Source organism: Lingula anatina, chromosome 10, assembly GCF_051362555.1.
Source record: "Lingula anatina isolate TDL-2025a chromosome 10, LinAna3.0, whole genome shotgun sequence".
NCBI classification, from domain to species: Eukaryota; Metazoa; Brachiopoda; class Lingulata; order Lingulida; family Lingulidae; genus Lingula; species Lingula anatina.
The window spans coordinates 4,718,331-4,741,354 of record NC_141776.1 but is presented as its reverse complement, the minus strand read 5'-3'; the positions used below and the strand labels follow the sequence as shown (position 1 = coordinate 4,741,354).

At 37.1% G+C, this 23,024-nt stretch overlaps 3 protein-coding genes across 5 annotated transcripts; all 3 read right to left on the bottom strand.

The window, feature by feature from the left end:
• Nucleotides 1-1,230: 1,230 nt before the first annotated feature.
• LOC106155940 (uncharacterized) lies at nt 1,231-7,480 on the bottom strand. Of its 2 annotated transcripts, XM_086997947.1 has the most exons (5): nt 7,416-7,480; nt 3,530-3,652; nt 2,599-2,708; nt 1,580-1,697; nt 1,231-1,399 (listed from the first exon to the last, which is right to left on the bottom strand). In XM_086997947.1, the coding sequence occupies exons 2-4, from the start codon at nt 3,650-3,652 to the stop codon at nt 1,595-1,597; spliced, it is 336 nt and encodes a 111-aa protein (XP_086854073.1). In that variant the 5' UTR covers nt 7,416-7,480; the 3' UTR covers nt 1,231-1,399; nt 1,580-1,594. The 2 variants fall into 2 exon arrangements, with proteins under 2 accessions (XP_086854073.1, XP_086854072.1); XM_086997946.1 differs by lacking the exon at nt 7,416-7,480 and having other exon boundaries at nt 3,530-3,860.
• LOC106155938 (matrilin-3) lies at nt 5,084-11,776 on the bottom strand. Its single transcript, XM_086997450.1, has 5 exons — nt 11,761-11,776; nt 11,028-11,603; nt 9,668-9,769; nt 5,588-5,642; nt 5,084-5,237 (listed from the first exon to the last, which is right to left on the bottom strand). Exons 1-5 carry the CDS (start codon nt 11,774-11,776, stop codon nt 5,084-5,086), a joined length of 903 nt encoding a protein of 300 aa, XP_086853576.1.
• A 4,550-nt stretch (nt 11,777-16,326) lies between these two features.
• Nucleotides 16,327-22,682, bottom strand: LOC147759430 (uncharacterized). Of its 2 annotated transcripts, XM_086997977.1 has the most exons (5): nt 22,587-22,682; nt 18,699-18,821; nt 17,768-17,877; nt 16,749-16,866; nt 16,327-16,568 (listed from the first exon to the last, which is right to left on the bottom strand). In XM_086997977.1, the coding sequence occupies exons 2-4, from the start codon at nt 18,819-18,821 to the stop codon at nt 16,764-16,766; spliced, it is 336 nt and encodes a 111-aa protein (XP_086854103.1). In that variant the 5' UTR covers nt 22,587-22,682; the 3' UTR covers nt 16,327-16,568; nt 16,749-16,763. The 2 variants fall into 2 exon arrangements, with proteins under 2 accessions (XP_086854103.1, XP_086854102.1); XM_086997976.1 differs by lacking the exon at nt 22,587-22,682 and having other exon boundaries at nt 18,699-19,174.
• Nucleotides 22,683-23,024: the final 342 nt, after the last annotated feature.

Sequence of the window (23,024 nt, the reverse complement as noted above, 5' to 3'; positions counted from 1 at the left end):
CATTTTACATTGCAGTGTGAAATAGTTTTCATTTACAATGCGTTTCCTCCATCAGATTCTTATTATACTTATAAATCATGCTATGTTAAGTTGTGTCTACGAGATATCTTTATTAAGATGTGACTGAAGTTGGAGGCATATTAACTGAATTGGTATTAGGGAAAACAGATAAAATACGTTTGCACAGGTTCAAGTTTGATCCAAGCTCTGATACTAGGATGACAATTTTCCTCTATACTAGATGATAAATTGGACCAATATATGACAAAGAAAGTGATACAGAAAGATAAATCATCCCTGAAGCGATTACATAATACAGTTTAAAGGTGGCCCAGTTCCTTTATACTGTCCCCCACTGGTGTTGATGATAAGAAGATCACGCTTTCCTAAACTGTTCAAACAGTATAAGACATAGAATTATAGGAAAAGTGTGGCTAATTTTTATGAACTCTGCTAAAAGAATTAGAATAATAATGATCTGAAACAAGCAACAAACGCACAAATAAAATTTAAATGTTTCTCTTGAGTGGCTCACTATCTACGAGACATTTCTAAAAGGTGGTTTATTCCTATTTGAATAGTTGTGTGAGATAACAAACAATTAAAGTTCAGTTGGAGAATGAATTAGGCAATTTAACTTGCTTGCTTTGAACAATAAATCTGATTTAAGAATCGAGAAAAATGTTTGCTTACGTACATCATACTACCCGTTCACTGCGCTCGGCAGATTGTCTTTGCAAAAAGGTTTCTTAACAGATACAATACTTTTTCATTCGGTAATACACTTTACAGATGCGATCTGCAACGGTTCACTTGCCATATCAAGTGCAAAATCTATATGATATAGCCTGTGTCGGTGTAACGTGACAGAGAGTCCCCATAATAGAGAGTCCGCTCTCCATTCATTTGTACAGGTGAGCCTCGATCGCTCTAGATTTTGACCCACTTAGGTCAGACTAACCCTAACCATTATAACTATATGGAGGGCAGACTTTCTATTACAAGGACCCTCAGTTATGTTAAACCGTACCCTTTTCACTTTTAGTGGTGATTTTGACTGATTATTCATATCAATCATCAATATTTTCAACGATCAAATTCTTTTCTGTTTTTTCGATTTCACTTCCCCATTTACTCGCATAAAAGCACAACAATCAAACCCTTCAAAAATCCTGTATTTCCTGTTAAAGTCGTAAACATCATCTCACAAAATCATTGAAAAATACGGCAGATGGTGTAACATTTTATCAAAACTGAGTATTAATTTGAGTGAAAATCAAAAATGAAAGAGATTCAAAGAATACATGTACCAATTTGTGCTATTGTTATACTCGACAGCATAAATTTATTTTGTCTGAATATCGCTATGTATCTTCTGAGCTTCTTTCTTCTCTGCAATCTAACATTGGAAAAGAAATACAAGTTAAAAATCACAAAATACGTGTTTCACCAAATTAAATGGCAGCTTAAGATTAACGTGCCTCCAAAAAAGTTACTGTTTCAGCAAACTGGCGCAAATCAGCGATTACAATATTTTAAGTCACATTTTCCAAATAAAAGAACGGTATGAGTCCCTTACCCGTCTAGATGTGCATCAATTAAGGTATGTTTCTCTAGCGACAGTACCTCCCCCGGTCTCATCTTCCACAGACCTTGTGTTTTGGCATCTGCATTTTCGGAAATAGCTTACCCAGAAACTGAAAAAAAATCCAGTCATTCCCAAACTTCAGGTAATATATATATATTTATATTATTACTATTATTATTTCATTCATTTTTGTTTTTACTGTGATCAATAAACATACCAGTGAATGGCCAATATTAATCTATCCGATAGCCATTCCTCTTCACCGGGTTATTGATATATTATATCTTTTCGAACATTGTATACAAGCCAAGGTGCGTGACGTCCTGCAATGATTCGTCCTGTTCCGTACCGCACTTTGTGTCTTGGATTAGTATTATTTAGAAATAATGTACGTATTGAAAACAATACACCAAGAACTAACCCATCAAACAGAAAACTTAAGCAGAAAGTTGTGATAACGCTCTAAATACAGGTACGTTTTGTGTTTGCTGGGAATAGTACAAACATTAGGTCCTCTTTTACAGTAATTGGAGTCCTATATCATTACTTCTGCCAAGGAGGTTATGTTTTCACCCCTGTTTGTTTGTTTGGTAGTTTGTCATCAACATAACTCCAAAAGTTATGGATGAATTTCGATGAAATTTTCAGGGTAGGTCAGAAATGGGTTTACTTAGAAGTGATTAGTTTTTGGTGGTGATCCGGATCAATAATCAATCAATAATCAAAGATGAAAAAATAAGTTATGGACCGATTTGGATGAAATTTTCAGGAACTGTCAGAAGTGGGCCAGGAACAGATGATTAGTTTTTGGTGTTGATCCGGATCAATAATCAATCAATAATCAAAAATCAAAAATATTAAATCATTATAGAATAAAAATTTAGGAGTGAAACGGCATTGGGTGGAGACTTTGCTGCCTTGGCGGAGGTCTGCGCTCTCGGGGTGCTTTTCTAGTTTATATGTATGTACATCCTATTGGAAGGCCTATCAAGATTTACAGGTATACATACGGCGGTGGACGATAATAATCGCTGTACACGGGGTTGCAGTTCTTTCTGCAGCCTCCTTTGCAAGCACAGCCGAATATGTTACACTTCCCATACCCACAATATGGAGTGGTCTGAAACAGAATAATCGCATTTGAGACGTAAACCTGATTACTTTGAACATATGTAAGTATTTTCAAGTGCATAGCCTTTGTTATTTTTTTAACAGATTTCGATCGATTTGTCAGTTCGGTAAAAATTGGGGGATAAAATATCTATTTCACTTTTTTTGATATTCGATTATATTGTTAAAACAATAAGGAGATGAAAAACCTCATTTCCTGCATTCATGTTTTACTTGACGGATACTTAAGTGAGGGGAAAAAGACTAAATGGACCAATTCAGATATAATGGCTAACTTTAATAAAATACTATAAAATTAATAAAGAAATTTGAATGTTTATACAGGTAACTTCATTTAACCGCCAACGAATGCGTTTCATAACTGTAAAAATTACTAGTTTATCTTTAATAACAAATACTTAGAAATTAAGCGCAAATGTATGGAGCGTGACACTGAGCTGCGACTAATATCAACCTTTCATTTATATGTCACATTATCCATGCACGGTATTTGTTCAAATTTGCTGGTATTGATGAGTTAGATGACTTAAGGCTTCATCGACTTTTTATTAATAATTGGACTAAAAAAGCACCAAAAAGCTTAACAACTTGGTCAGTTTTACAACCAGCGCTCGCCCGCTTTTTACACATTAAAATGCAGAACAAAAAGTAAACGAGCTAATTCTCACGGATTAATACACAGTTGATTCTGTTTTGCAGTATGACTGACTGATGACTAAATAGGAAAACACTAACTTCATCTCTAAATGCGTTACACAGAAATGACATAAACAACTGTGTGCTTGACATGAAGGATAAATTGTGTCTTACCGGAGTACAGTCCGCACACCACCCGTTCTTGTCTGCTTTACAACACACAGCTTGAGCTTCCTCTATAACAGTGGCTATCACGAAGACAGCAACGAATAAGGTGACAACAGATGCTGCCATCATCTGGAATTCCAGAATTACCACCAAGTTATTGAAGTATAGCACACAACACTATCGAACTCTCCAAACCGGTCTGCTGCATTCAGCTGGAGTGATGTAGGAAGACTGAATAGAAGCGGCTTCGAATGTCCCGTATAACTGAGCTTTCACAGCTTTCTCTCTGTGTGTGTGTCTTTGATGTTGAATCAACAAAAAGGTGAGAACAAGCAATTGGTGGTGACATAAATCTTCAAAAAGATCGATATTAAAGAGGAGTGCTTTGTGAAATCTGTCAATAGAACATGTAACATTTGAGATTAAGATTAAAACTGCACACATATCTGAGTATAGCGTTTTTTTTTTGGTCTAGAGGCAGATTGATGCTGAAATGGATAAAATGTGTTTATTGTTAATGTTTTACCGACGACACCCCACAGCAAAGTCGCTTTGGTATTCTGTCCGGGTTTCACAAGACAACTTTAAGTCTGGTTCCCTGGCTAAGAACTTAATTACCAAGGTTACACGGTCACATGGGCTCAACCTACCCTATCAGGAGCAGTGTACCAGGGGTTATAGTCCTTTCTGCAGCCTCCTTTACAAGGACATCCGGGTATAAAACACTTCGATACGTACAATATGGATGACTCAAAACAAAAAGTCATAAAATAATAAAAAAATGATATTTATTCTTGCAACTTCTTCCCCCCCCCCTTCGATTTCTCGTCCCGCTTGAAATTAGAATTCTGACTAGCTGAATCATAGCTCAAAACTGTACCACCTTTCGCCCTCTAAAATACCAAACATTTTGGGAATCCTTCACCGGGCCCCAAACCCCACATCATGTGTGTGTGTGTGTGTGTGGGGGGGGGGGGGGGGGGTCGGCTTCGCATCCGCGGACCCCCCCCCCCCCCTTTAAATAATCCTGGATACGCCCCTGCCCTTAAACATTTTGTAGATATTATAAGGAGTTAAAAAAAAAACTTGACAAATATACATGTCCATCCTGTGCCAGTAACGCTCGCGCTGTGACCAGAGGGAGGGTGCTGTAGCTGCAGTTTGTATACTGTATTTGATGAAGCGAGTCATTAGTGCCAAATTGACGCGTGGTCACCGTTGATAGTTGATAGTGATCCAAATTACCTTAAACAGCTGCATTTGATTTTAATGCACTTTTAAAGTACTGGAGAAAACAGGTGACATTCCTATAAAGCCACGGTCACAACCGGTCGCACAGATTTCAGGATCGTACTTCCCCTGCGATTTTTAGGTGTTGCGGAGGCCGTGGAGGTCGTAGAGGTAGAGGAAAGTCTGCCTTGCGAGTCGCAAGGGCCACATGAGATGTCCTTTCAAGCAGGGGCGCTAATTGCAAGAGTTTGTCTTGCTTCCTGTGTAAGTGGCACACACTCACCACTTACGAAGGGAATGCAACGCACGGCGAAAGTGGTCCCTTTTGCGTCAGTTTTGCTTCACACTTGCTTCACACGTTTGTGGTGACGTACTGACGGCGTACGCCACTTTTGCTCCCGGTTCTCCTCTTCTTTCTTCTTCCTCCTCCCTTTTTTCTACTATGTAAGCTTTTTTCTCTTGCCTTTTGGAGGCACAGTAGAAACTAAATTGAGCAAAAATTTGAAAATTTTGAAAGTTTTTGTACACGTTACACAGTCGACGTTCATTGTAAAGACACGAGCGTGCGCTTTTTATACACTAGGCGTGGGGGTGACGCACGTGCGACGCATCCCCGGTGTGCTCTCGACTTTGTTCGTTAGTTGTGAGGGCGTGCGCCTTACTCAACACCCAAAGGGCACTTGTTCCTTCATTGCTTGCGACGTGCGTCTTGCACAACGCGCGTCTCTCTTGCTAACTCCGTGCGAGGGGAGCAAGTTACGCTTGCGGCCTCGCTGTTCGCAGGTTATTCGTAGAATCTTTTGGACATGTCCAACATCCTCCGTACGTGCTTACAGGCTGTCTGCAAACTCGAAATTTCGTAAGAAGGACTTGCGTGGGAAGTGAGATTCTGCGCAAAAAATGGACAGTAGATATATACGCGTTAAAAATATAATAGCATTCACCTGAGTACAAGTTCGAATCGGGGACATTTTTATACAAGGTGATACGAAGGAAGTGTGATGCTGAGTGGGCATGGTATCCATCAGACTTGCCCCCTACTCCTTGGCACAAACAAACATATTTTTTCAGTTGGTATATGTCAAGTATAAAGTGTACGATAACAGTCCTTAAACAATTGAAGGCAACTATTACAGCAAACTTCAGGGAAATCCCCAAAGAGGAATGTGTTCGAGTGTTTGACAATTTTGTGCGACGTATGCAAGTGTCCCTCAGTGTCGCTGAGGCCATTTGGAACATATTTAAAAAAACAACTTTTATGCAGGACTACAAAGATAACTGACGTTTTAGGGAATGATCATGCACATGTTGGAGTTAAAGTCCAGCAATGTCTTGAAATTTGATGGATCCTCGTAGGATTTAATTAATTTTTATGTTTTTTTTTTTTTTTTTTTTTTTTGTGTCACCCTGTCCTACGCTCACAAATAAAAATAAACAAAAAGAAAAGATGAAATTGGGTCTCTAACATTTCTTTGTTTTGCTTTTACTGAAATCAGAGCTGTTTTCATTCAGTGTCAATTTGATACTACAAAGAGTCAAAACACCGTTGCAAAAACTTTAACATAAAAATAGTATCTTGTCCGAATAAAACGCCAACTTCGAAAAGACAGAAAGGATGTCACATACAAATATTTACCTTTTTCCACACACCTTTATTATACCTTAAATTGTTTCCACTGAATTTTGGACTCTAAAGACACGAATAAGACAAATAATTCAAACAAATTAACATCTCACTATTGTGCCTCCTTACTTGGTGTTAATTACTGGAGATGGCATTTGATTTTGAGGAAAAAATTGATTCAGAAAATCTATCTCTTACATGTAATAATGTACAATAATGTACAATTTATACAACATCCAATGTCAATTAAGATTTGCACTAACGGAAACAAGAATTATATATATATATATATATATATATATATATATATATATATATATATATATATATATATATATATATATATCAGTACCGTAGACTGAAAAAAATGCTTGGAAGAGCCATAATTGCAATACATGCAGATAGGTAATTTGTACTCCTGTAGAAGCACTTAACTAAAAGCCAAAGAAAGTGGCCTTCATAAAGTTCTCACCCAAAAAAGTTTGAATAATTTGGTAGACATCCCACCTTTGTAATATAAGTTTTCTCGATGTCTCCCTCCGAATACATGTGTCTGGTCTATGTTTTTAATTGAAGAGGCTTTGATTTATAATGTGAAAGTGTTAAATCTATCTGTACATTTTGGAGACAAAATGGCACAAAATGGCCACCAATTGCTTCCATAATATCAAAAAATGGGTTCCTTGTCCCTAATGTATTGAAGTTTGGTGATCTATACGTGTTTTTAGGCCAAAGTTTGATGGGAATAGGAAAAATTGTATATTTTGGTAACTAATTTGCATAATTCATGCTAATATATGCATCGATATAGCGTGTCTCTTTGGATAAAAAAATGTTTTGGCCCAAGGAACATTCATGCCAAGTTAGACATTTGTACTACAAAATGCAGCGTTTGGTCAATATTTGGTCCTTAACAAGCCTACTTATCTTCTGAAAATACAAGATAACTACTAGGGTATCAAAATACATAATTTAACGCTATTATTATCTTTTTATATTATTATTTTTTGAGATATTCGAGTAAGAATTTAAACTCACCGATAATGAAAGCTTCAAACCAGTCTACTGTCGAAGTCTACCACACACACCTTAGCTCCAGCACCGTTGTAGCAAGATTGAGTAGCGGCAGTAGTGTAGGTTCTGTATTAGTGAGCTACAACACCTCTGTGTACGCGTGTCCTTGATACAGTATCAACAAGTGATCAGCTTATTACATCTTCAAAACGATCCACATCAAAGGCGAGTGTCTTTGTGACAAAGATCTGAGAATTTGATTTCTATCATTTTTGAGTGCTGTTGTAAAAACCGCATGTCTATCTTAAAATCGCTGTTGTCTCGAGGCAAAGTCAGAATTAGACAAAATTTATTTTCCATTAAGATCTGTTAATATTTTTAACGATGACACGGAGACAAAAAAAAAAAAAAATTAAAATATTCCCGTAAAACATGTCTGTGTCTTCTGTGTCCGGTGTTTAACCTAAGGACACAGAATCAAAAACCTTGTGGAAGAAACAAACAGATAATAACCCACATTTCCCACATCACGTACACATTTATGTTAACGTATAACGGAAAGAAATAATCAACAAGTTGCTGAATAGCCTGTCTAGTATCACGCTGAGATCCATTCTGAATCGTTCATAAAGCTCTACATGTTCATCACTTAACTGTATTAACATACGGGGAATCACTCCAGTGAGTTTGGGGACAATAAGTGTCACTGTAATTTATCTTTAACATTAATGTTGACAGTACCCAAAATAGTTTTTTTGTCAAGTATATGCAATATTATCCAATATTTACATGCAAAATTATCACCAATTTTTTAATTCTTAAGATAGTAAGTCAATCGGCTTATTGAACGCTGTTATTAGCTTGATTGATGTGCGACAAATACCAATGTTTTCCGTCTGGGTATTATCATTTAATAAGAGTGAAGTACTTCTAATAGTATGTGGATGATCATACAAGATTGGTCAAAGGCTATTCCACCCAATTCCATGTGCGTTCATCTAGAAATGATCACCTCATAGGTGTTAATTGTCATAAACAGTGCTTTTTATACAGGACACCATATATAACATGATAAATGGTTCAGAAAATACAAAATAGTGGTGACAATATCCGTATTTTGTGCCATTTATTCAATTTTATAAAATGTACATGCCGGTGTACCCCCTCAATTCCTATGTTTCACGGTGATTCCCACAAAGGCAAGGGAATATTCATTAAATTTAAAAGACGCCACCAAATGTCACCAAATTTACACACAATTAGCAGTAGGATGTGCTCGTTGAAGGTCACATGTCTAATAGCGAGTGTATCTACCACGCACTGCAATTATCTGCGGCGTGACGGGCCATCAACCAGGGTAAATATTCTGTTTTCTGGAATATTGTCCCTTTCTTCCTAAAGAGAATGGTGGAGTCGGTCCAGATTATTAGGGGGTTGGTTCTCCTCTGAATTGCGTTACACCTTACCTTAACTGCGTCGCTGTTGTGAAAGAGAATGGACCAAATGTTCTATCTATAGTTGATATCAATGCAAAACGTGTGTGGTATATGGTAGCTTACGTATATACGTGCATATAAGTCAATATTGTTAATAGATGGCCGTTAAGATGTAGTAAAAATTGGACCTACATGATAATCAGTCCTATATAATCAAAACGTTACGCCTATTCTACTACCCGTTTTCTTTTTCTGCTGACTTATCAACTTGAACATCTTCAGCTCGCACCCGTCTCGATTTTTTCTTCATACAACACAAGAAACCAATTATGGCAGCAAGCCACAATAATGCAATCACTGAGACAGTAACCCACATTATAACATCAAAGTCTTGGCTTGGTTTATTAGAATCAATACCAGATGCCGATTTAATATGATCTGCATTGTTTGCAGTGCCCGGTACAGGCCCGGTAGCGGAAGGATAGGATGCAGTAGGTGAGACTGTGTCGTTCTCACCAGTCACAACAGATTGCGGTGATGAGGTGAAATGATCTATATACTTTGCAGTGCCTAGTGAAGTCCCGGTAGCGGAAGGATAGGATGCTGTACGTGGGACTGTGTCGTTCTCACCAGTCACAGCAGATTGCAGCGATGAGGTAAAATTATCTATATCCTTTGCAGTGCCTTGTGGAGACCCGGTAGCAGATGGATAGGATGCTGTAGGTGAGATTGGGTCGTTCTCACCAGTCACAACAGAAATCGGTGATGAGGTGAAATTATCTAGTGAAGTCCCGGTAGCGGAGGGAAAAATTGCAGTAGGTGGGACTGTGTCGTTCTCACCAGTCACACCAGATTGCGGCGATGAGCTGGTTACATTCAGGCAAGTTGTCTGGTAATGCCTGTACCAGCCGTCGTCTTCTGGTGACGTCATGTTGTTTGTAACTGGAAAGATCAGCATGCGCATGGTGAAAAGTTGGGACTACATTGTATTTAAATAGTGAAATAAAGCCGCACCTTTTGAAGTATTGAAATACACCAAAAATTGTAATTTATCATGGAATTAAAAATTGAAAATACAAGATTTAAAAGCAAACGTTTAATAAAAACTCAAGTCTTATTTTTTATAACCGAAAATAGATTACTGGAAGCATTTTGTTCCAAAAGAAGCATTGTAAACTAAACAATGGTCTAATACACTGCAGTTGGAAATGTTGAATTAAATCTTATTTCTATATGAAGCATCCCAGCAGGCATAGTTGCGTTGGATCAACGTTAACGTTGAAAACAGGTTGATACGTTGAATTGCCGTTGATCTACCTAAATTCAACGTAAAATCAACGTTGATCCAGCCACGTCGAAACACTGTCATAATGTGACGTTGACTCAACGTTGTATTTTGGTCAATGACACAACCTTGCAGTTATGGATTGTAATTTAAAATATTAATTGTTGAAAACGTGATACTTTGTTAATCAATACTGTAACTAAATTTATCAAAATAATAACAAAAGGGTTTTAAAGTAAAAGTGACAGTTGTTTTGTCTTTAGTGAACTAGTGAATTTTCTTAACATGTTATTCAGAAATACATTCCAATGAACTGAATTCCTTGCAAGGTCAGCTAACACTAGGATGAATAAGTTTCTGTAAATGTGATAGGGTTAACAGTTCTTGGTAACCTGTTATAGATAGACAGGTTGAGGTGACTGTGACTTTGTTATATATATATATATATATATATATATATATATATAAACCTTGGAAATTTAACTGAATGGCCATACATTTATACCCTACATATATTTAGCCATCAAACATGTCCTACTGCTAAACACATCCAGGCTAATTTCCCGCTGGGTGGGGTTGATATAACATTGTTTTCTGACGTTGATACAACGTTGTTATCTGAGGTTGACACAACTTTCAAATCCAACGTTTATTCGATGTCTTCTCAACGTTAAAACAACATAATTTGCCCGCTGGGATGTTTTTTTTTTCCTAAAATGGCAGGATATGTACATTGTAATCTAGTTGGTCCAAATACACAAAGAGAACCTACATGTATAGTTCTACATGTATAGGGTGCAGTGATACATGCATTAGCACGATCAAAATGCTTTTAAGAATTGGTAAATGTTTATAGTAACAAAACTGCACTAATGGGCTTATGTCAAATATAAAAAAGTTCGGTAAATGACCTACCTGAACAAAGTGCTTTAGAGAAGTCCTCTGCCAGCTCGCCCAGCTCATCAAACGCTTCTACATGGAAAGCATGGGTATACGCAGGTGGGCTAACAATCGCTTTCAGTTCTAGAAGTTGGCTTGTCTTGTTGCCGACCCCTATCGCATACACTTCAATACCCTGTTGCTTTGCCGCCAGCGCCTTTTGTACAGTAGTGCAGAATTTGTCGTTCAGTCCCGTAGTTAGGACGACAGCGATTTTACTTGCATTTATTCTTCCTCCTTGAACATGCTTAGGACTAAGAAAAACGGTTTTGGCCAAGTCCAACGCGTTATACGTTTGGCTTTCGAAAGATGTCCCATTGTGTACGTTCACAGTGAGGATTGCTGCCGATACGTCGGGAAATATGTCCCCTTTGTCCAGTGTCACATGGCCATTTATTTCCGGTTTGAAAGAAATAATAGCGATATTGACGTCACTAGGTCCAATTACGAATGAATCGTTGACCAAATACGCCAAGAACCGTTGGATCTTTGGTGCATCATCTGGAGAGCCAGTAACATCTAACAGGAATGCTATGTCCTTGTTTTTACACGCTGAAAAAAACATTACATAGGACTAAGCAATGTGTGTTTTCCTTTTTTTTCATTAAAGTACAATATTTTCTCTATATTAGAAATAAAAAATGAAGCAGGGAAGGCCTGTGTGACAGGAATGGTGCTCCGTTAGGAATCGTAGGCCAACGTTCCTCACCTTCTACAGGTGACATTCGTCCCACATACATTACTAACCCCAACACTCCGACTAACTCTTACATGTATTAACCCTCATCCACAAGGAAATGGAACCCTACGTAAACCCTGAAACCGGGCCTCTGACTCCCATATATTGTGACTCCCCAGTCAGATTTTCATTATGAAAATGTGACTTCCCAGTCAGATTTTCATAATGATAATCTGACTCCCCCTATGAAATTTTGACTCCCCCCCCCAAAAAAAATAAATAAATAAATAAATAAAACATTCATAAATCTCATTTAATTTCAGTAAATGACTATGATCTTGTAGTATGCATAATGGAGGACATATTTAAAAGTTTGAATGGTAAAATACTGGGTGAAAATAAATGAAAAAATTTATGAAAATCTTCATTTTCATATGCATGGATTTTGGACTCCTATGGACTCCAATTAGTGAAAGGCCCCGTTTTATATTTGCTGTTGTTTTTCCCATTTTTTCCCAAAGCTGAATGGAAAATGGGGATTGATGATTTTAAATGGATAACAAAGTGCACTCTTGTACCCGTAGGATTTTGACTTCCCTAGTCTTTCAAATATTTCTAATATAATCTTCTTAAAGTAAAAGTTAGGGAAAGGTGTTGAAATGATCATCAAATATTAAACAGATAGCTTTTTCACAGGGGAGTTATTGGGTGATAAAATGCACGTTTTTAATTTTCTTATTTTTCATGTTTTCTTTTTAGTTTTTTCACCCAATAGTTTACCATCAAACTTTCAAATAATATAATCTTAATAAAGTAACTTTAAAGGAAAAATGTAGAAATGATAATCCAATATCAAATAAATAGCTTTTTCATAAGGGAGACAATGGGCGGTTGAGTGCACATTTTTAATTTTCTTATTTTTTCATGAAAATGTTCACCTGCAAACTAAAAAAAAGTGCCAATGTATCCTCTATTTTACATACTTCAAGATCTCAGTCATATACTCAAATAAAATAAGATTTATGAAGTTTTGTGGAGGGGGGAGTCAAATGTTCATGGGGGGAGTCAGATTTTCATGTGTATGGAACATGCGGAAAAATCATTTTTTTTCTCAAAATGGAAAGTTTCGCAAAGCTAGTGCAGTCTATCAGGTATGTAATAATGATAGATTTAAACTGATATCTGCATATCAGGTGACCAAGATGACCGATTACTCATAAATAATAATTTCTCCAGGTCTTGAATCTTTCACAGGCAGATTTCTATTCTATTCTATATACATTTCTAGACATTGTTTGAACAAAGCTCCACACAAATGTAAAACTCAACAATGCATCACATATCTTATATACACATGCTCCCATGTGGAAGTAAAATTATCAAGGGGCCGGGCCTCGGAGGCCCGGTTTCCAGGAAATGGGACTAACTTTTGGAAAAGTTAATTTCTACATATGGTGTAAATTATTTCAAAACTAGTTATTTATCCATTGATGGGGTATAAGTTGCTTGAGGATTACATGAAAGGAACAGGCTCAAAACCTCATGTGAATGAAGAGAGAGCAAAAGATACATGGGTCTGGGCCTGCGAGGCCCCCTGAAAGGTGGATGAGGGTTAAACATATGGGGCCCATGTAATGTAACTGAGGGTCCGTATAATAGAAAGTTCGCCCTCCATATAGTTATAATGTTTAGGGTTAGCCTGACCAAAGTGGGTATAAATCTAGGGCGAGGCTTCCATGTACAAATGAATGGGAATCGGAATCTCTATCATGGGGGACTCTCTGTCACGTTACACCCGGACTTCCAATCCTAGGATTACCGTTCCGCTCGGAATAAAGTATATTTTTCCAGAATTTATCGTATTCTGTTATTGTTGCACTTGGCGATCAGTTTCTCCCAATATTGTGAAAGTCATAAACGGTTAGCTGTAATCATAGTTTTTTGTAATCATAATTTGGTTTGTCTAATAAAGATATGACAGAACTGATCCACAGGTTAAGTTTTGGGATATACTTTTATAATTAAAGTAAATTGATATGTTACCGTCAGTTGTGTGAGTGCTACTCGTTGTTCCACCTGCATCTGAAATAAATATAAATTGTGGTCATTCTGCTGAATTTGAGCTTTGAATATTTTACTTATATGTAAATTGTATTTATTATTCATAATGGGCATCTAAAATGACCCGAGCGAATGGGGAAAATAATCCCTCTTAAATGCGGCTTTTTTATATCAAAAAGAAAAATAATACTCATACATCATAAAACACTTATCTTAATTTTACATTGAATCGGCTTGAAATACAACCATTTATGCAAATCGAGAATCTTAATTAAATATTCGATCCTCTCACATTTTTGATAAATCAGCATAAATGACGCCAGGTGCAAGGCAATGAAGAACAACCCTCTCATTTCCCTTGTATAGGTATGTTGAAACTGTCGATGTCTCACGGTTCTTCCTTGAGTCCGTTGGATTTGGCAGTCTGTGTCGCTGGCATTTAATCTTGTTTTAAATCATGCATCAAGTATAATCAAACACTAGGGGACGTCTTTAAGCACAAAAAGTAAATAGAAGAGCATGTGATTTATCTGCTTTACCAAATTGATTGTTGTTTAATAGATACCGAGGTGATGCGTTCAGGTGCACTCATCTTATTGAGAGTACGACTGCCCTGGTAAATTGGTAAATTGGGTATTAAAACGCTTATCACGCGTCACTTCTGAACAATAAGCTAGTGAATGAGATATGGGAAGGGGGTATCGAAAAATTGGAAATTGGGGTTTCTGAGAAAAAATGTGCTGCCTTATATTTAAATAAAAACAGTAATTTGAGTTTCTAGTCAGTGGGTTCCTCGTTTTCCTGGCATATTTATCTGAAAATTATCCGAATCCAGCATATACTATGTAGCAAAGTAAAGCGACTTAATGCACTACAGCGGTGTATGACGCCTGGATTGCGTAACAAGGTGGTATCTTATCGAAAGCTTGATTGATGTGCCAAAGATACCGATGTTTTCCGTCTGGGTATTATCCTTTAATAAGAATGAAACACTTCTAATAGATGTGTGGATGATCGTATATTACGAAAGACCACAGGTGGAGGGCATGGTTTCCGTTGCTACAAGCATAAGGCACTTTAAAATATGCTGGTCATTTTGAGACACATTTCTCGTTTCAATTTTCGATAATTGTAATGGCATACAATTACGTCACAGAGGCCTTTTAAACAACGCATTCGCTGACTCGCGTATGTTTTATAAACTTCAAATCTTCAAACTTTTGTTAATGCTTAGATACATTATAACATGCAAACGGTAATTCGGCAAATGGAATTAAGGTCTTGAATCGAAATTAAGCCACATTTATTTGATTGTGCGAATACACTTATGTTATCCATTTTATGTTGCCGTATGAAATATTTTTTCATTAACAGTGTGCTTCCTCCATCAGATTCTCATGATACTTATAGCCATGCTATGTTAAGTTGTGTCCAAGCGATATCTTTCTCCTATAAAGATTTGATTGAAGTTGGAGACTAATTAAATGTATTGGTACTTGGGAATACAGATAAAAATGTTTGCACAGGTTCAAGTTTGATGCCAGCTCTAATACTAGGATGACAATTTTCCTCTACACTAGATGATAAATTGGACCAATATATGACTACGAAAGTGATACAGAAAGATAAATCATCCCTGAAGCGATTACATAATACAGTTTAAAGATGGCCCAATTCCTTTATACTGTCCCCCACTGGTGTTGTTGATTAGAAAATCAAGCTCTTCCAAACAGTTCAAACAATATCAGTCATAAAATAATAGCAAAAGTGTGACTAATTTTTATGAACTCTGCTAAAGGAATAAGAATAATATTGATCTGAAACAAGCAACAAATGCACAAATGAAATTTAAATGTTTGTCACTCTTTCTCTTGAGTGGCTCACTATCTACGAAACATACAGTATCTAAAAAGTGGTTTATTCCTATTTGAATAGTTGTGTCACTTGTGTGAGATAACAAACAATTAAAGTTCGGTTGGGGAATGAATTAGCCAATTTAACTTGCTTGCTTTGAACCATCAAATCTGATTTAAGAATCGAGAAAAATGTTTGCTTACGTACATCATACTACCCGTTCACTGCGCTTGGCAGATTGTCTTTGCAAAAAAAAGTTTCTTAACTGATACAATGTGTACCGGTACACTTTTTCATCCGGTGGTACACTTTACGGATGCGATCTACAACGGTTCACTTCCCATATCAAGTGCAAAATCTATATGATATAGCCTGTGTCGGTGTAACGTGACAGAGAGTCCCCATAATAGAGAGTCCGCTCTCCATTCATTTGTACAGGTGAGCCTCGATCGCTCTAGATTTTGACCCACTTAGGTCAGACTAACCCTAACCATTATAACTATATGGAGGGCAGACTTTCTATTACAAGGACCCTCAGTTATGTTAAACCGTACCCTTTTCACTTTTAGTGGTGATTTTGACTGATTATTCATATCAATCATCAATATTTTCAACGATCAAATTCTTTTCTGTTTTTTCGATTTCACTTCCCCATTTACTCGCATAAAAGCACAACAATCAAACCCTTCAAAAATCCTGTATTTCCTGTTAAAGTCGTAAACATCATCTCACAAAATCATTGAAAAATACGGCAGATGGTGTAACATTTTATCAAAACTGAGTATTAATTTGAGTGAAAATCAAAAATGAAAGAGATTCAAAGAATACATGTACCAATTTGTGCTATTGTTATACTCGACAGCATAAATTTATTTTGTCTGAATATCGCTATGTATCTTCTGAGCTTCTTTCTTCTCTGCAATCTAACATTGGAAAAGAAATACAAGTTAAAAATCACAAAATACGTGTTTCACCAAATTAAATGGCAGCTTAAGATTAACGTGCCTCCAAAAAAGTTACTGTTTCAGCAAACTGGCGCAAATCAGCGATTACAATATTTTAAGTCACATTTTCCAAATAAAAGAACGGTATGAGTCCCTTACCCGTCTAGATGTGCATCAATTAAGGTATGTTTCTCTAGCGACAGTACCTCCCCCGGTCTCATCTTCCACAGACCTTGTGTTTTGGCATCTGCATTTTCGGAAATAGCTTACCCAGAAACTGAAAAAAAATCCAGTCATTCCCAAACTTCAGGTAATATATATATATTTATATTATTACTATTATTATTTCATTCATTTTTGTTTTTACTGTGATCAATAAACATACCAGTGAATGGCCAATATTAATCTATCCGATAGCCATTCCTCTTCACCGGGTTATTGATATATTATATCTTTTCGAACATTGTATACAAGCCAAGGTGCGTGACGTCCTGCAATGATTCGTCCTGTTCCGTACCGCACTTTGTGTCTTGGATTAGTATTATTTAGAAATAATGTACGTATTGAAAACAATACACCAAGAACTAACCCATCAAACAGAAAACTTAAGCAGAAAGTTGTGATAACGCTCTAAATACAGGTACGTTTTGTGTTTGCTGGGAATAGTACAAACATTAGGTCCTCTTTTACAGTAATTGGAGTCCTATATCATTACTTCTGCCAAGGAGGTTATGTTTTCACCCCTGTTTGTTTGTTTGGTAGTTTCTCATCAACATAACTCCAAAAGTTATGGATGAATTTCGATGAAATTTTCAGGGTAGGTCAGAAATGGGTTTACTTAGAAGTGATTAGTTTTTGGTGGTGATCCGGATCAATAATCAATCAATAATCAAAGATGAAAAAATAAGTTATGGACCGATTTGGATGAAATTTTCAGGAACTGTCAGAAGTGGGCCAGGAACAGATGATTAGTTTTTGGTGTTGATCCGGATCAATAATCAATCAATAATCAAAAATCAAAAATATTAAATCATTATAGAATAAAAATTTAGGAGTGAAACGGCATTGGGTGGAGACTTTGCTGCCTTGGCGGAGGTCTGCGCTCTCGGGGTGCTTTTCTAGTTTATATGTATGTACATCCTATTGGAAGGCCTATCAAGATTTACAGGTATACATACGGCGGTGGACGATAATAATCGCTGTACACGGGGTTGCAGTTCTTTCTGCAGCCTCCTTTGCAAGCACAGCCGAATATGTTACACTTCCCATACCCACAATATGGAGTGGTCTGAAACAGAATAATCGCATTTGAGACGTAAACCTGATTACTTTGAACATATGTAAGTATTTTCAAGTGCATAGCCTTTGTTATTTTTTTAACAGATTTCGATCGATTTGTCAGTTCGGTAAAAATTGGGGGATAAAATATCTATTTCACTTTTTTTGATATTCGATTATATTGTTAAAACAATAAGGAGATGAAAAACCTCATTTCCTGCATTCATGTTTTACTTGACGGATACTTAAGTGAGGGGAAAAAGACTAAATGGACCAATTCAGATATAATGGCTAACTTTAATAAAATACTATAAAATTAATAAAAAAATTTGAATGTTTATACAGGTAACTTCATTTAACCGCCAACGAATGCGTTTCATAACTGTAAAAATTACTAGTTTATCTTTAATAACAAATACTTAGAAATTAAGCGCAAATGTATGGAGCGTGACACTGAGCTGCGACTAATATCAACCTTTCATTTATATGTCACATTATCCATGCACGGTATTTGTTCAAATTTGCTGGTATTGATGAGTTAGATGACTTAAGGCTTCATCGACTTTTTATTAATAATTGGACTAAAAAAGCACCAAAAAGCTTAACAACTTGGTCAGTTTTACAACCAGCGCTCGCCCGCTTTTTACACATTAAAATGCAGAACAAAAAGTAAACGAGCTAATTCTCACGGATTAATACACAGTTGATTCTGTTTTGCAGTATGACTGACTGATGACTAAATAGGAAAACACTAACTTCATCTCTAAATGCGTTACACAGAAATGACATAAACAACTGTGTGCTTGACATGAAGGATAAATTGTGTCTTACCGGAGTACAGTCCGCACACCACCCGTTCTTGTCTGCTTTACAACACACAGCTTGAGCTTCCTCTATAACAGTGGCTATCACGAAGACAGCAACGAATAAGGTGACAACAGATGCTGCCATCATCTGGAATTCCAGAATTACCACCAAGTTATTGAAGTATAGCACACAACACTATCGAACTCTCCAAACCGGTCTGCTGCATTCAGCTGGAGTGATGTAGGAAGACTGAATAGAAGCGGCTTCGAATGTCCCGTATAACTGAGCTTTCACAGCTTTCTCTCTGTGTGTGTGTCTTTGATGTTGAATCAACAAAAAGGTGAGAACAAGCAATTGGTGGTGACATAAATCTTCAAAAAGATCGATATTAAAGAGGAGTGCTTTGTGAAATCTGTCAATAGAACATGTAACATTTGAGATTAAGATTAAAACTGCACACATATCTGAGTATAGCGTTTTTTTTTGGTCTAGAGGCAGATTGATGCTGAAATGGATAAAATGTGTTTATTGTTAATGTTTTACCGACGACACCCCACAGCAAAGTCGCTTTGGTATTCTGTCCGGGTTTCACAAGACAACTTTAAGTCTGGTTCCCTGGCTAAGAACTTAATTACCAAGGTTACACGGTCACATGGGCTCAACCTACCCTATCAGGAGCAGTGTACCAGGGGTTATAGTCCTTTCTGCAGCCTCCTTTACAAGGACATCCGGGTATAAATCACTTCGATACGTACAATATGGATGACTCAAAACAAAAAGTCATAAAATAATAAAAAAATGATATTTATTCTTGCAACTTCTTCCCCCCCCCCCCTTCGATTTCTCGTCCCGCTTGAAATTAGAATTCTGACTAGCTGAATCATAGCTCAAAACTGTACCACCTTTCGCCCTCTAAAATACCAAACATTTTAGAGAATCCTTCACCGGGCCCCAAACCCCACATCATGTGTGTGTGTGTGTGTGTGTGTGTGGGGGGGGGGGGGGGGTCGGCTTCGCATCCGCGGACCCCCCCCCCTTTAAATAATCCTGGATACGCCCCTGCCCTTAAACATTTTGTAGATATTATAAGGAGTTAAAAAAAAAAACTTGACAAATATACATGTCCATCCTGTGCCAGTAACGCTCGCGCTGTGACCAGAGGGAGGGTGCTGTAGCTGCAGTTTGTATACTGTATTTGATGAAGCGAGTCATTAGTGCCAAATTGACGCGTGGTCACCGTTGATAGTTGATAGTGATCCAAATTACCTTAAACAGCTGCATTTGATTTTAATGCACTTTTAAAGTACTGGAGAAAACAGGTGACATTCCTATAAAGCCACGGTCACAACCGGTCGCACAGATTTCAGGATCGTACTTCCCCTGCGATTTTTAGGTGTTGCGGAGGCCGTGGAGGTCGTAGAGGTAGAGGAAAGTCTGCCTTGCGAGTCGCAAGGGCCACATGAGATGTCCTTTCAAGCAGGGGCGCTAATTGCAAGAGTTTGTCTTGCTTCCTGTGTAAGTGGCACACACTCACCACTTACGAAGGGAATGCAACGCACGGCGAAAGTGGTCCCTTTTGCGTCAGTTTTGCTTCACACTTGCTTCACACGTTTGTGGTGACGTACTGACGGCGTACGCCACTTTTGCTCCCGGTTCTCCTCTTCTTTCTTCTTCCTCCTCCCTTTTTTCTACTATGTAAGCTTTTTTCTCTTGCCTTTTGGAGGCACAGTAGAAACTAAATTGAGCAAAAATTTGAAAATTTTGAAAGTTTTTGTACACGTTACACAGTCGACGTTCATTGTAAAGACACGAGCGTGCGCTTTTTATACACTAGGCGTGGGGGTGACGCACGTGCGACGCATCCCCGGTGTGCTCTCGACTTTGTTCGTTAGTTGTGAGGGCGTGCGCCTTACTCAACACCCAAAGGGCACTTGTTCCTTCATTGCTTGCGACGTGCGTCTTGCACAACGCGCGTCTCTCTTGCTAACTCCGTGCGAGGGGAGCAAGTTACGCTTGCGGCCTCGCTGTTCGCAGGTTATTCGTAGAATCTTTTGGACATGTCCAACATCCTCCGTACGTGCTTACAGGCTGTCTGCAAACTCGAAATTTCGTAAGAAGGACTTGCGTGGGAAGTGAGATTCTGCGCAAAAAATGGACAGTAGATATATACGCGTTAAAAATATAATAGCATTCACCTGAGTACAAGTTCGAATCGGGGACATTTTTATACAAGGTGATACGAAGGAAGTGTGATGCTGAGTGGGCATGGTATCCATCAGACTTGCCCCCTACTCCTTGGCACAAACAAACATATTTTTTCAGTTGGTATATGTCAAGTATAAAGTGTACGATAACAGTCCTTAAACAATTGAAGGCAACTATTACAGCAAACTTCAGGGAAATCCCCAAAGAGGAATGTGTTCGAGTGTTTGACAATTTTGTGCGACGTATGCAAGTGTCCCTCAGTGTCGCTGAGGCCATTTGGAACATATTTAAAAAAACAACTTTTATGCAGGACTACAAAGATAACTGACGTTTTAGGGAATGATCATGCACATGTTGGAGTTAAAGTCCAGCAATGTCTTGAAATTTGATGGATCCTCGTAGGATTTAATTAATTTTTATGTTTTTTTTTTTTTTTTTTTTTTTGTGTCACCCTGTCCTACGCTCACAAATAAAAATAAACAAAAAGAAAAGATGAAATTGGGTCTCTAACATTTCTTTGTTTTGCTTTTACTGAAATCAGAGCTGTTTTCATTCAGTGTCAATTTGATACTACAAAGAGTCAAAACACCGTTGCAAAAACTTTAACATAAAAATAGTATCTTGTCCGAATAAAACGCCAACTTCGAAAAGACAGAAAGGATGTCACATACAAATATTTACCTTTTTCCACACACCTTTATTATACCTTAAATTGTTTCCACTGAATTTTGGACTCTAAAGACACGAATAAGACAAATAATTCAAACAAATTAACATCTCACTATTGTGCCTCCTTACTTGGTGTTAATTACTGGAGATGGCATTTGATTTTGAGGAAAAAATTGATTCAGAAAATCTATCTCTTACATGTAATAATGTACAATAATGTACAATTTATACAACATCCAATGTCAATTAAGATTTGCACTAACGGAAACAAGAATTATATATATATATATATATATATATATATATATATATATATATATATATATATATATATATATATATATATATATATATCAGTACCGTAGACTGACAAAAATGCTTGGGAGAGCCATAATTGCAATACATGCAGATAGGTAATTTGTACTCCTGTAGAAGCACTTAACTAAAAGCCAAAGAAAGTGGCCTTCATAAAGTTCTCACCCAAAAAAGTTTGAATAATTTGGTAGACATCCCACCTTTGTAATATAAGTTTTCTCGATGTCTCCCTCCGAATACATGTGTCTGGTCTATGTTTTTAATTGAAGAGGCTTTGATTTATAATGTGAAAGTGTTAAATCTATCTGTACATTTTGGAGACAAAATGGCACAAAATGGCCACCAATTGCTTCCATAATATCAAAAAATGTCCCTAATGTATTGAAGTTTGGTGATCTATACGTGTTTTTAGGCCAAAGTTTGATGGGAATAGGAAAAATTGTATATTTTGGTAACTAATTTGCATAATTCATGCTAATATATGCATCGATATAGCGTGTCTCTTTGGATAAAAAAATGTTTTGGCCCAAGGAACATTCATGCCAAGTTAGACATTTGTACTACAAAATGCAGCGTTTGGTCAATATTTGGTCCTTAACAAGCCTACTTATCTTCTGAAAATACAAGATAACTACTAGGGTATCAAAATACATAATTAAACGCTATTATTATTTTTTTTATATTATTATTTTTTGAGATATTCGAGTAAGAATTAAAACTCACCGATAATGAAAGCTTCAAACCAGTCTACTGTCGAAGTCTACTACACACACCTTAGTTCCTGCACCGTTGTAGCAAGACTACATGTAAGTAGCGGCGGTAGTGTAGGTTCTGTATAAGTGAGCTACAACACCTCTATGTGTACGCGTGTCCTTGATACAGTATCAACAAGTGATTCAGCTTATTACATCTTCAAAACGATCCACATCAAAGGCGAGTGTCTTTGTGACAAAGATCTGAGAATTTGACTTCTATCATTTTGGAATACTGTTGTAAAAACCGCATGTCTATCTTAAAATCGCTGTTGTCTCGAAGCAAAGTCAGAATTAGACAAAATTCATTTTCCATTAAGATCTGTTAATATTTTTAACGATGACACGGAGACAAAAAAAAAAAAAAAAAAAAAAAACATTCCCATAAAACAAGTCTGTGTCTTCTGTG